The sequence below is a fragment of the Ambystoma mexicanum genome, chromosome 4p (genome assembly GCF_040938575.1).
Source record: "Ambystoma mexicanum isolate Mex_15411 chromosome 4p, UKY_AmexF1_1, whole genome shotgun sequence".
Taxonomy (NCBI): Eukaryota; Metazoa; Chordata; class Amphibia; order Caudata; family Ambystomatidae; genus Ambystoma; species Ambystoma mexicanum.
Window position 1 is genome coordinate 1063048209 of NC_090927.1, and position 14198 is coordinate 1063062406.

The 14198-nt window shown below is 41.5% G+C and overlaps 1 protein-coding gene across 3 annotated transcripts in view; it reads left to right on the top strand.

Annotated features, from left to right (window-relative positions):
• Positions 1 to 14198, top strand: part of ZUP1 (zinc finger containing ubiquitin peptidase 1) — a 705973-nt gene that overhangs the window by 643159 nt on the left and 48616 nt on the right. For 2 of the 3 annotated variants that reach the window (XM_069606641.1, XM_069606639.1), the window contains exon 8: positions 546 to 766. In XM_069606641.1, the coding sequence (XP_069462742.1) occupies positions 546 to 766 (221 nt within the window). Of the gene's footprint in view, positions 1 to 545; positions 767 to 14198 lie in introns of those variants that run through there. The other variant, XM_069606640.1, reaches the window with a different exon arrangement.

Consider the following 14198-nt stretch of genomic DNA (forward strand, 5'->3'; position numbering starts at 1 on the left):
CTCCTACCCTTCTTCCAGCATCTCTAATTCTTATCTCGTCCATTCTTCTCTTTTTCACTGCCTCCTTCCTCTTTTCTTCTGCTTTTACCACTACTCATTCCTCTTTTTCCCTCTCATGCCTTATTCCTTCTTCTCTCACCAATAATCATCTGTCATGTAAATTGTTTCTTGTACTTTTTTCTGGTTTGATTAAATTTGATTCAATTTGTTACCTAATGCTTGATGTTCCTAATGTTTGATGTATCTTCCTCTTGTAAAGCGTTTTGGATTAAAACGCTATATAAATTCAATAAAATACAAATACAAATAAAATAGGCACCTTAGGGCTTCCTTTGGTCAGAGTCAACAAAATGTATTCCATTCAATTTCAACTACATAATGTCTCATTTTAATCTTTGTGGATAAAGCAACTGAGTTCGGTACATTGGAGGTGGCATGCAAATAGTCGCAATATCAATCCATATAGTCACCCATATAGTACAATTCGTTGTGAAAGCTTAGAATAAAATGTACAAAATAATGTGTTTTTCTTTTCTTTTGATGAGGTCACAGCCGTACAATTGTTGGACTAGAAGAGAAGAAAAATGGAGCTTATTGTCTTCTAGTATTTGATCCAGGATGTCCGTCTCAAGACATGAGAAAATTGTTAAAGCAGGAAATCAACGGGTCTCATCTTAAAATGCTTCGCAGATTCGCTGGAAGTTTGAAGCACAAGCAGTATCAAATAGTAGCTGTTGAAGATGTCCTTAATCCACAAGAAAAAGATGTAAGTGTTACACAACAATAGAACGTTTTGATTAGCAGACCTTTGGAAGAAAGTATGCTGTGAATTGCATGCGTATCATATGTCCGCTACTTGGTAATTTCTTTGTTATAGTGCATTTGTATAGCGCTTGTACCATTGGTATGATCTCAAAGCGCTGTTGGTTGAACGCCCTTGGAGACTGTGGCCCGTATCAGTTGAAAGAGTAGTGTAGCATACTGTGCTTGGGTGCACTTGGTATGTGAGCAGCCAGAGTGGTTTTTGTGGGTTGGCTGAATTCTAATGCGAAGTGTGGTGCGGTGGATGTGAGAGATCAGTGTAATGTGTGTAGCAAGGAGGGTGGTTTCCGAGCCTGCATTCTCGCTGCCGTGATGCATGTGTAGGGGAATGTGTGCCGCTGGGCCGATTTGGCATTTTTTTTTCCCCATGGGGTATCGCTGCATTCTACCAGGCTGTTGAGGTGCTTTATGAGCGATATAGGTATGTGTGCAGCTAGGCCGAATTGATCAAGGGGTGTAGCTGCATTCTATAGTTTGTTGATGTAAAGAGGAGAGTGAGCATAATGGTATGAATGACTGTCTGTGGTTATCGGTTGGTGTCTCCTGTCCGGTGAGGGTATGATCATTTATTTTGGATGGGCAGTCCTTTTCGAGCCGCTTTGTGGTTGGACTTGGAGGGCCCATTTTCAGGGTCCCTGCAGGGATTTTGAGGTGGGTTGTTGGATGCTTCTTGGGATATTCTGCAGTGATGTTTTGTTTCAGGTTAGTGCTGATTCTCACAATGGCCATAAGGCAGTGGTCCTCAAACTTTTTATGCCAAGGCCCTCCTGAGCAAACAATAAATTGTTCAGGACCCCCCGTCCCCACCCCTCTTTGTTGGTGTTCTTTTTTTTTTATAGAGATAGCTGCGAAATGTGTGATGTCCATACACGAGCACACTGGATTGTTTTGTACATGATACTCTGACGAGCATGCCAATCAAAGAAGTTGCCTTACATTGTAAATCTACTAGGCCAGTGGTCTTCAAAAATGTTTAGCCTGGGCCCCCTGAGAAAATTTTGGGCAGGCCGGGCCCCCCAAAAAATGCCAAATGGACAGTATCTATTGCGCACCGTCACTGCACCCTACTCCCAGTATAGTCCCGGGGATCCCCCACCTGCTCCCATCACAGTGGCTGGGCTCCATCATCCCACTCCTACCCAGTCCCTGGGCTCTCCCCCACACCATCACACACCCTGGCTTCTCCCCACCCTGCTCCCACCACTATCTGTAGTATGTTATATGCTTTATGACAAGCATTGTGATGTCATCTTAATATGAATGCAAATGTAATACATAAAAAAGCCTGCCGCCTGCATCTCCGTGCCTGGAGTGTTTGGATTGAAAGTGAGATGAGGGTTCTGTTTGGAATGGATGGAGAGCAGGGAGTTGAAGTGAGAGACTGGAGGAGGCAGAAGCAGGACAGGCACTGGGTCTTGTAAAGTAATAAATCTTACTTGGAACTGCATCTTAACGAGTGTTTTGCATACTTCAAATGGCGCCGAGGATGACCCTGTGCAGAGAATTCACGCACTATTGAGAGCTGATGCTCCGGATGGGCTGTAACGTCTGTCTGTGCTGACAAAGAGGAGGAAATTCATCACAATACTCGGGAGAGCTGGCGCTCTGGACAGATACTGATATTCTGTCTGTGCTGGCAAGAAAAGAAGGCATAAAGCGACGCAACAAAGAGCTGTTCGTTTCCTACTTTTCATCCGTACTGATAAGCGGAGGAAAGTTATACTGCTCGCATTGTTCTCTTTCTCAGCTCGTACATTACTGGAGGAATGATCAATTAAGTACTTTGGAGGCACTTTACTCATAAAGTGATAAGTAAAAAGGAGGAACAAATTAACATCAAGAAAGCAACACGTCAGTTGAAAAGATGCACGCATCATTGAAACAAACATTAGAGGAAAGGACATAAAGAAGTCACACGGTGTGATGCCATTTTGTCAAAATCAAGGAAGTTAGGCAAGGATCAGCACTACACGCCTATTCCTCGTCCCAGTATAATAAAAAAAAATGTTTTCCTTTTCTTAATGTCACTTCCTTGATTCAATAACTGTCATACTCAAAGCACATACAAACATATTGGAGATATTAGAAATGCGAACTGCATAATAAGTGACATTTAGAGAAACATGCAGGGCATCAGCATTCAGCCACCTGCAAGTTTTCTACCGACTTCAGGCCAGCCAGTCGTGGTGTGGTCTGAATGGAAATAATTTTGGATTAACTACATTCAGACAGTCGATCAGGAGGGTTTAACGCCTCAAAAGAAAAAACTATTATTACTTCACGCTTTGGGCCTAGAGGGCCAGAAGAAGTATAGGGAACTTCCGGAACTGACAGGAGATGAAGCTGGAGATATTGATGACCATGAAAAAGCTTTGAGGCAATTAGACAAATATTATACACCAGAAACGAATGTGGCGATAGATACAACTTTTACACGCAGGCTCAGAAGGAACAGGAGAGCATAGAAGAATATGTATCGGCTTTAAGACAATTAGCTCGCACATGTCATTTTGGGCATGGTATTACATTAGATGAACTCATAAGAGACCAAATAATTCATACGAGTGATGCTTTGATACAAGACCGATTGTGGATGGTGGGTAATCCATCATTGCCAGAAACAATTGCAATTGCGAAGAGAATTGAACACAGCCAGTTATGCTCAAGGAAAGTAAAATGTAAAAAGCAAGAAGCTACCCAAAATATGCTACAACTCAACAACAAGATCTCACAAGAAGCGGAAGAACATGGGCTAGTGAATGCAATACGCACGAAGGAGCGGTTTGAATATGTCTCAGGTAGATATAACAGAGCCAAGGTATCAGAACACAAAGAACCAAGAGGAAACTTTAAGAAGTTTTGGACGAAGAATGACTCAAAGAACTATCTTTCACAAATGAAAGAAGGAGATAGATGTTTCAGTTGTGGCAGGTTAGGCCACTATGCAAACTCCAGAAATTGCCCAGCTATTGGAAAAAAATGTGGAAATTGTGGGATGAAGGGACACTTTGCGGTTACCTGTAGATGCAAGAAAAGGGTATCTACAATACAAGAGGAGGATGAATTGGACAAAGAAAGAGTTTTTGTAATTCATGAACCGCCTGGAGGAGAATTTAAATGTCCCAGATCTGAAGTTATTTTGGACAATTGGAAGTTAGTTGTCAAAGTGGATAGTTGTTCACCGTATACCATTATTACAAGGAAGACATGGCAAAAACGTATTGCTGAGGGTCTCAAATGTAGTTTGAAGACACCGGACATAAGGAATCCAGATGGATTTGAAGGCTCAAAAATACAGATTAAAGGCTGGTTTTACAGTATCATCCAGTTCAAAGATTGGCGAGCACAGATAAAGGTTTACGTGGCAGAGAAAGGAGTAAACATAATAGGTTGGAGGGCTCAAGCAGCATTACGTATAAGATTAGACCCGTGTGAGGAAGAACAAGTAATGATTGTAAATAGCAGTATTGAGCAATTGGGAAAAACAGAGTCAATTCCAGACAATGTATTTCAAACCAAATTGGGTGTATTGAAAGATTTTGCTCACAGAATAAGACTGAAACGGGGAGCAATTCCTGTGACTCGCACTAAAGCAAGACCAATACCTTTTGCTCTAGCCAGTAAAGTAGAACAAGAACTACGGCGACTTGAAATAGAGGATGTGATTGAGAAAATAGAATCATCACAGTGGGTGAGCCCCATCGTTGTAGCCATAAAGAAGAATGGGAATCTAAGAATATGCGTGGATTTGAGAGATGTTAATAAGAACATTGTTGTGGACGTGTTTCCGTTACCAATAATTTCAGAAATGTTCAATTGTATTGAAGGAGCTGACATTTTTACAACTTTAGATTTGTCATATGCATACCACCAAATATCTCTCGCAGAAGACTGCAGAAACATTACTGCTTTTGTAACGCCGTTTGGCTTGTATCGATACAAACGCATGCCATTTGGGTTAGCCTCTGCAGCGGCAGTTTTCCAAAGAGTCATGACACAGGTGCTAAAAGGATTAGTTGGGGTCCTAGTATATCAGATGATAAATTTTGTATGGTAAAAGTGCGGAAGAACATGACAAAAGATAGAATGAGGTATTATCCAGATTGAAGATTAGTGGTTTGAAGATAGAACGTAGCAAATTCAAAGTGGAAGAAGTGGAATATTTAGGACACATTGTGAATGGAAAAGGATACAAGCCTAAAGAAGAGGCCTTGAAAGCAATCAAAGATTCTCCTGATCCCACTACAAAAGATCAACTCAGATCTTTTCTTGGCTTATGTGAATATTATAATAGATTCGTAAAAAATGTTGCTAGTGTCACCAAACCATTAAGGAGATTGTTAAAGAAAGATGTGAAATTTAATTGGGATGATGAATGCAAGGTTGCAGTTAAATGTATCAAAGATGGGATTTGTGGAGCTGTAGAGTTAGGAGGTTTTGTGTTTGGTAGAGTGACCAGACTTACGGTAGATGCCAGTGGGAGTGGATTACGATCAGTGTTATCCGAAGTCACTGATGATGGTCAAGAAAAAGTCATAAATCGTGCATCCAGAGCAATTACTGATACCGAAAGTAGATATTCAGTTATTGAGAGAGAATTGTTAGCGTGTGTCTGGGCAATAAATGACTTCAGAAAATACCTATGGGGCAACAAATTTGTGGTACAAACGGATCATAAGCCACTGGTGGAGGTGTTAACAGTTCGTGGCATGTGTAGAGCTAGTCCCAGATTGGCTAGATTGAGCCTTAGAATACAAGATTATCATTTTGTAGTGAAGAATGTTCCGGGGGAAAAAAAATCTAGTAGCAGATTTTTTGTCTAGGTTGCCGTTAGTTGATCACGATGTAGATACCACTGAAGAGATAGAAGTAGTGGCGACTATATTAGAAGTGACATCAAAAGAAGCGTGGTTAAGTGAACTCTATAAGGATCAAGTTTTGCTCAAGGTCATGGGTTTTACAAATTCAGGATGGCCTGATAAGAGGGTTTTAGATGATGAATGCATAAAATTCTGGGAAACCAGAGATGAATTTTCTGTAGAAAATGATTTATTATTGAGAGGAGACAAGTTAATTCCCCCACTAGTATTGCGTTTGGGTTTGGTTGAACAGGCAGGCACATCAAGGACACCCCGACGCATTACAGGGATGAAAGAACAATGTAAGAGCAAAGTATTGGTGGCCTGGTATGGATTTGATTGTTGAAAGATTTGTTAGAGACTGTTGGCCGTGTCGAAATGGCAATAAAAGTTGCAAAAGTTTTAGATCAGAACCAATCAACATGGCTAAGGTCGAAGCACAGTGGGATAGAATAGGACTTGACATTGTGGGACCATATAGAAACATTAGGCAAGACAACATGTTTCTGTTTGTTCTGGTGGATTACTATTCTGGGTGGATGGAGGTTAAGTTAGCTAGCAAAGTTGACACTAATGAGATAATAAGATTTCTACTACAGGTCTTTAGGAGAGAAGGATACCCTAAGGTTATTCTAAGTGACAATGGAGTACAATTTAAAAGTAGAGAAATGAAGGAGTTTGTTGAGCGGTTGGGAATAGATTGGAGATTTTCAGCATACTATAATCCCCAAACAAATGGTTTAGTAAAGAGATGCAATAGAGTTTTGGTAGAGACTATTGAACAAGCGATAAGGAATAACATGCCCATTGAGGAGACACTCAAAGAAAAGTTTTGCAGTAGCAGAGTTTCCGTCAGGAGCGACACAGGTAAATCTCCATTTGAAATGAGGGGCAGGGTACCCAACACATTGCTAAATCCTGTTTGGGTAAATTATGGGGAAAGCAGTAAAGTTGATGAAAATAATCAGATGGAGGTAAGCAGATTGAAAATATAGTCCTGGCGATTTCGTTAGGATCAAAAAAGGGTGTGTGGTGAGAAAAGGTGAATCTAAATACTCTGATCCAGTTAAGGTGATACAAGTGTTCAGAAAGGCAGTCAAAGGTGGGTCAGTCTGAAACATGGATAGAATTAGTAAGTGGAATTGGATGACCAGAGGAAGTAGTAATGAACAAATGAGAAGGAGAGACAATAGAAGAGCATTTGGGTTATTTGAAGATGACATGTATATGAATTCTGCTGGAGTGAATGAACAAAGGAGTAATGATGTTGGTGGTAGTGAAGTACATCGAGCGGAGGTGTCTGATGGTACCGATGGTAGAAGGATTGCTCAAGGTACCAGAGTTCGGTGGTGTCCGGTGTGAACCAAAGACTATGTTATGGATCAATAGGTTTAAGTCTTTTTACGTTATTTGTTATACATTTTACATTCTGCATGCATGCATGAGTATTGTTTTATTTTCCTCAATGTCATTTTCAGTTAATTTCAAGAAAGGGGGGATAATGTAGTATTCTATATGCTTTATGACAAGCATCGTGATGTCATCTTAATATGAATACAAATGTAATACATAAAAAAGCCTGCCGCCTGCATCTGCGTGCCTGGAGTGTTTGGATTGAAAGTGAGATGAGGGTTCTGTTTGGAACGGATGGAGAGCAGGGAGGTGAAGTGAGAGACTGGAGGAGGCAGAAGCAGGCCAGGCACTGGGTCTTGTAAAGTACTTGGAACTGCATCTTAACAAGTGTTTTGCATACTTCACTATCCGATGGTTCCCGCCCATCCTGCTCCCACCACAGTCCCTGGACTCCCCCATCCGGTTCCCAACACAGTCCGAGAGCCAGTGGCGGCTGGTGAATTTTTTAAGTGGAGGGGCATAACTATTTCCACCAAAAATGGCATAGCGACCGAGCGCAGTGAGGGAGTCCGAACCAATGAAGGGCGGTTCGGGGGGTTTCCCCCCGTGAATTTTTTATAAAATAATCGGTTAAAATGTTGCATTGTAGAGCATTCTTTAAAAAAAATGGGTGAATATCCAAACAGTTTGTAATTGCTGCTGGGTGGGCCCAGGGGGCAGGCATGGCATGTTTTACTGGACATTTATGATAGATGTCCAGCAAAAACATACCATCCCTGTCCCCTGGGCCCCACTAGGCCTAACACACTCAACATGGTTATGTGTGTATGCAAGGCGCTGGGGTGCCAAGGGGGAAAGCATGGTATTTTGACAGGACATCTATGATAGAAATCCAGTAAAAAAATACCATCCCTGTCCCTTGGGCTCCACAGCGCCTCAGAAGGAGAGCTGATTTTGGCAGGTGGGTAGGGGGATTGTGAAACAAAGGCATTTAGGCATTTTTAAAATGCCTTTGTTGTACAACCCTCCTTCCCCCCTCTATCCACCACTTGCCAAAATCAGCTCAACGGACCAAAACAAACTAACACACACATTTATACAGCAGTCACTCTATCATTCACACGAGCATCCATCACCATACACTCACAAGCATTCACGCATCCATACACATGATTCAATAAACATACGTTCTGCATTGGCTTGCATGTGGGTGCTGAAACGCCCTGTTTCAGGCTGCTCTGTCCATATGTGCGAGGAGGCGCGCAGGAGCTCCCCCTCGCACATACAGACGTGTAGTGCCCCAGCCAGCATTTCCAATGAGCTGTGCAATGCTGGTGAATCAAAACGCCCCAGTCTTGCATTGCTCAGTGAGCATGTGCGGCTGGGGAATGAGCCAGCTCAGGACTCCTTCAGCTGGAAAAAGCAGCTGAGGGAGTGTTAATTGTTTCACTGGGCTGGCTCCTTAGCTCCTCCATAATGGGTGAGGGGGCCACTGGGTGGGCACCCCCTCGCCATTATGGATGAGCCACCAGGCTCGGACTGGCCTACTGGCCTGTTCCCCTTCCCCTTGCCTGGTCGCGCTCTGAACCACCTGTGTACGAGCGCGATACAAATAAAATATCATGTCCTATCATAGGGTGGAGCCCCATCAACTGGCAGCTGATGTCTGTTCTCATTCGAATTAGCTCCGTTCCTCAGTCACGAGTACATTCTTTGCGTTCCAGGGGCTAGCTCTCGTGCAGCCGCATCTCGTGGCTGGCTTGTTGACAGCAGGGAGAAATATTCACATAATGTGCATACTACAGGCAATGACTGTACCGAAAATAATACATGCTAGTGTGGGCCAGGCAAAATGGGCCACCTTTTTGGCCAATGTGGGCCAGTTTGATGAGTTACTTCCCTACGGAGTTAGTAATTTTGACCATTGTTGCTGAATAAATATTCTATAAATATCACAATGTACTTACATTTTAACACAAGCACCCCCTTGGGTACTATTGAAACAGTCTGTGACTAAAGGAATGAATATCCTTTTACAACTGCGGGCCACTTTTTCATTGGTGCCTGAGACAGTGTCATGCTTCAGCCCGACCATGTGAGCCGCCCCTGGCCATTTCTTCCAATCAAAAAAAAAGTTTTTTTTTTTTTACATTTCATGCTGGGCTCTCGCGGCCCCCCACAGTTTGAATACTGCTGCCATAAGGGGATGAGTATATGGCCACAGGCATCTCTTTTCGAGAGGCTCTGTTGTACTTGGAGTGCCCATTTTCAGGGTTGCTGTAGGGATTTTGGGTTAGGTTGTTGGGTGATTATTGTGGTATTCTAAGACAATGTTTTGCTCTCACAGGACAATGGCCATAAGGGGATGGGTGTACATATATATATATATATATATATAGCGCCATGGGCGGATCTTTTCATGGATTTGGGAAAAGCCATGTTTTTACCGCTTTATAGAAGGCCATGTAGTCCTGGTTGTGCCGAATATGAGGGGGTAGCGAATTCTATAGAGTTGGTGCAAGGGTAGAGTAGGCTGACCGTCCAAGTCTGGCAGAAGTGGAGGCTGGGATCATGAGTAGGAGGGCCGTGCTTGACCTATGCTGCGTGTTGGGCGGTAGCGCACAGTCTTCACTTGGAGGTATGATGGGCCCTCCACCACTTCTCCTCTCCTTTCTCACTCCCATCACACCTGATGAGGTTTCCAGACAAGTACGATCTATGAAGACCTCGTTCAAACAGGTGGACCCCTACCCCTCCAAAACCATTAAGGACAACATTGACTCTCTTGGGCCGGCCTTGGCTGATCTCGGCAATCTCTCTTTTGCCACTGGAGTTGTCTCAACTTCTCTTAAGCAGTCCCTTGTGCACCCTCTGCTTAAGAAACCCTCTGCCGACCCCTCCATTCCGGCAAACTACCGCCCCATCTTGATCCCCCCTTTCCTGGGCAAACATCTGGAGAAGCTGGCTATCGCACGGCTCACCCTCCACACTGCGTCTGCCTGTTGCCTCCATGACCATCAGTCTGGCTTTAGAGCATCCAGAGGCACCGAAACTGCTCTACTGAACTCCCGTGAAGACCTGCTCTCAAATCTTGACACTACCACTTCCTCTGTCCTCATTCTTCTTGACCTCTCCTCTTCCTTTGACACAGTGAAGTATTGGCTCACACAGTATTGTAGATACATTGGTTTATTTAAGATCCATAGATAAACCCACTGGCTCCACCACAGCTCATAGTTCTTCTCTCAGTTCACTCAGATCAGCATCCTTTATCCTGGGTTCCACATTCTATATTCCCTCTTCTATTACTTCACTGTCCCACAATTACATATAAAGGTGTTAGCTAAATGCATGTTCATGTACTAAGATATTACACACCTCCCTTTCTTACACAACCTTCTTTTTTTTAACGCTTCAATTAATGAACACTAAAACATAGAATCAACATAAAATTACTTTACACTCTTCTATTTCAATGTAGGTTTACATACAATAACAGTATTGATACAAACATTAATTACACTCCTACTTCACATAGTCTTGCAAACACATAGGTCTCCTGCTGACCCGTTTAGAGTGTGTATTGTGTTCATCACCACAACTTGTTTTGCCACTTTCCTCTCTTTCCTCTTTAGAATTTCCCACACAACTTTTACTAACATTACCCACACTCCTTTTTTCCTTTGAACACTTGCACACTTTGTTTACGTTCCAGACCCTTCCATCTGAAACTTTCACTGCTCCATGGAATCTTTCCACAACTTTTGTCACAGGTGTCCAGTTCACCAAATTACCCATGGAAGGCAGCTTTATTCTCACTAAATCACCTACCTTCACTTCACAAACTCACTGCTTTTCTCACATCATAGCATTCCTTGTTGGCTAATTGCTTATTCATAATCTTCCTTTCAATCTCCTTGAAATCAAGCTCCTTTTTGCACACTCTGCCCAACCATGGTGTGACGAATCCTTGTATTGGGATTTCTACCTCTAAGCATCTCAAACGGGGATATCCCTGTAGTAGTATGAGGTGTGAATCTGTGTACATCTATAGTGTCTTCAACTGTTTTCTTCCAATCTTTTTTATCCTTTAAGGAACACCTAATACTATTTTTGATGACCTTATTGAACCTTTCCACAATTCCATTTGTTTGTTGATGATAAATGGAACTAGTTTTGTGCTCAACCCCATTTTCTTTTAAAACATTTGTCATTTCTTGTGATATCAATTGTACCCCATTATCCGTAATGATGGTAGTGGGATACCCTTCCCTCTTGAATATGTCATTTAAAAATATAATATCTCTGGAGCAGATATTTATTACCCATTTCACTTCCACCCACCTGGAAAGCATATCAATTAAAACAATGCAATATTTCAAGTTACCGTTGCTCCTTACTGGTCCCACAATGTCCAGACCCACCCTCTCCTAAGGTATGGTAGGTACAGACATTAATGTCATGGGCTCCTGCCTAGTAGTGTATCCCTTTGCAGAATCATCACATGCATAGCACTCTCCGATTGCTCTTTCTATTTCAATGTCCATGCCAGGCCACCAATAGTCTTGTCTTACCAACTGTTTCGTTTTTGTCCTACCCTGATGCCCTTCGTCTGCTATTTCCAAAGTTTTACATCTCACACTTGTGGGTGGAAACAATTTGTCACCTCTCATTACAAATTTGTCATTCATATGAAATTCATCATACACTTGTCTGACCGCTTCCGGTAAATACCCTTTCCTGACTGCACTACTCTTGACTCCCTCACAAATGCATTTTTTCAATTTGCATAAAACTTCATCTGATTCCATTGCCTTTTCCCACTCATCTTCAGATACCACTTCTTGAGTCACGTTAAGTACTTATTCATCATCATTATCACATTCATCGGAGTCTACATAATTTGTTAACCTAGATAAACAATCTGCGCACCTATTTTTGACTCCTGGAAGATATTCAACATCCCAATAGTATTCCTGCAAATTTGTGACCCATTTCCTAATCCTGGTCGACACTTTAACCATCAAATTTTAACCTTTGATGGTTAAAATTTCTTATAGCAGTTTGTGATCTGTCCGCACCACATATTTGGTGTCCCACAAAAAGGATCTAAATTTTTCAATGGACCATTTTATAGCTAGTAACTCCTTTTCTATTGTAGAATAATTGTATTCTGCTGGTTTGAGTACTCTGGAAGCAAAACAAATGGGATGTTCACTTCCCCCTTCAACCTGTGATAATACTGCACCTAAACCTTGATTGCTCGCATCAGTGGTGAGAATGCTACCATTATTGGGATTGAAAGACTTCAAAGTGGGTGCAGCATTGAGATCCTTCTTGATCTTTTTGAATTCCCACTCACATTCTTCATCCGATAGAAACTTTACGTTCTTTTTTGCTAACTTCCTCATATTGAAACTCTCTAGCTAAGTCTGGAATAAATTTGGCATAATATTCTGCCATTCGTAAAAATGATATGACTTTATCTTTTGTGTCTGGACTGGGAAAACCTACGATAGTATTTACCAAAATCTTGTTTGGTCTTTATGCCTGTTTCAGAAATGTCATGTCCCAAATACTGTATCTGCGATCTGTTGAATTTGCATTTCTCCTTACTGAGCGTAAGACCAGCTTCTCGAAAAATATTTAACCCTTTGTACAATCTATCATCATGTTCCTTTTTTTCTTTCCCATAAACTAAAACATCATCCTTAAAGCATAGGACACCTTCCATAATAAATTTTACATTATACGTTGAAACACTGCAGCTGCAGAGATTAACCCAATGGGCATTCTCCTACATTGAAACAAACCTTCACTTGTAATAAAAGCTGTTACATTCTTAGACTTAGGGTGGAACACAGTTTGATGATAGGCAGACTTGAGGTCAAGCGTGCTCATGACCTTTGGATCCCTAATTGAACCCAACATCTCGGCTATATTTGGCAAAGGATGTCTATCAGGAACTATTCATTTATTTACTGACCTAAGATCAATACAAAGCCTAAGTTTCCCATTAGGTTTATGGACTACAACCAGAGGCAACACCCATTCAGAAGATTCAACTCTCTCAATAACACCTTGCTCGACCATCTTTTCCAATTCCTCTTTTACAGCACTCCTGGTAGCCATTGGCACTGGTCTTACTTTATATACAACATGAACAGCATTGCATTTCATTCTTATTTCATGTCTAAAGTTTCTTAAACTTCACAGTTCTTCCCTGAAAACTGGATGATGTTCAAATTGTACCTCTTGATGTATAGCATACACCATTTCATCTGCACTGGGGTCTAGTCTTATTTTTAATCTCCTCTAATGAGACCAGCTCAACAAAGGATGAAGACCCCTTTTTGACACGTATACTTTTCCCTTTGCTGTTCTGTCTTTAAATTTCATGGTCGACTAAAACCAGCCTTCTGATTCAATTCGTTTACCCCCCATAGGCAACCGGCTTCACATCAATATCTGTTAATGCAATACTATCTTTGAAATGTCTAGCAAATATTATTCTTGGGAACAATGTATACTTGGCACCAGAGTCAATGACCATCTAAACAACTGAATTGCAAAGCTGTATGTCAGCCATAGGTTTTTCTAAATACGCATCACAATCTTCCACTATATTGATGTCTGAATTCTCAATCATAAAGGTACATTCTTCAAAATCATCACACAATTCATCAACAGATTCAATGTTTTCTGCTTTGGTTTTGCAACAATTCGTAAAGTGTCCTTTCCTATTACACCTTTTGCACATTTCTTTTAACGATGGACACTTATCACTGCTAGCAATATGATATATGCTACCACATCTAAAACATTTCCTCTTATGATCGTTCCCATCCCTTTTTTCATCTCTTCTTTCCTTGAATTTTGGCCCTTTTTTTCTTTCATATGCTTGATCTTTCTTGTTTCTTTCTAGTAGTTTTACTGTACTTCTGGAACATTAGTCATATTTAGTTTATCAGTTTCTTCTCTTATTTTCCAGTTCCTTTACACATTTGTTTGTATGTTCCAATTCCTTTGCAATCCTGAGAACTTCATCCAATGAAGGATTGCCTTTGGCCCATAAGGCATCTCTTACTTTACTGTCCTTAAATTCCAACATAAACTGATCACGGAGGCCCTCTTCCAAATTTGATCTAAAATTGCATGCAGTGG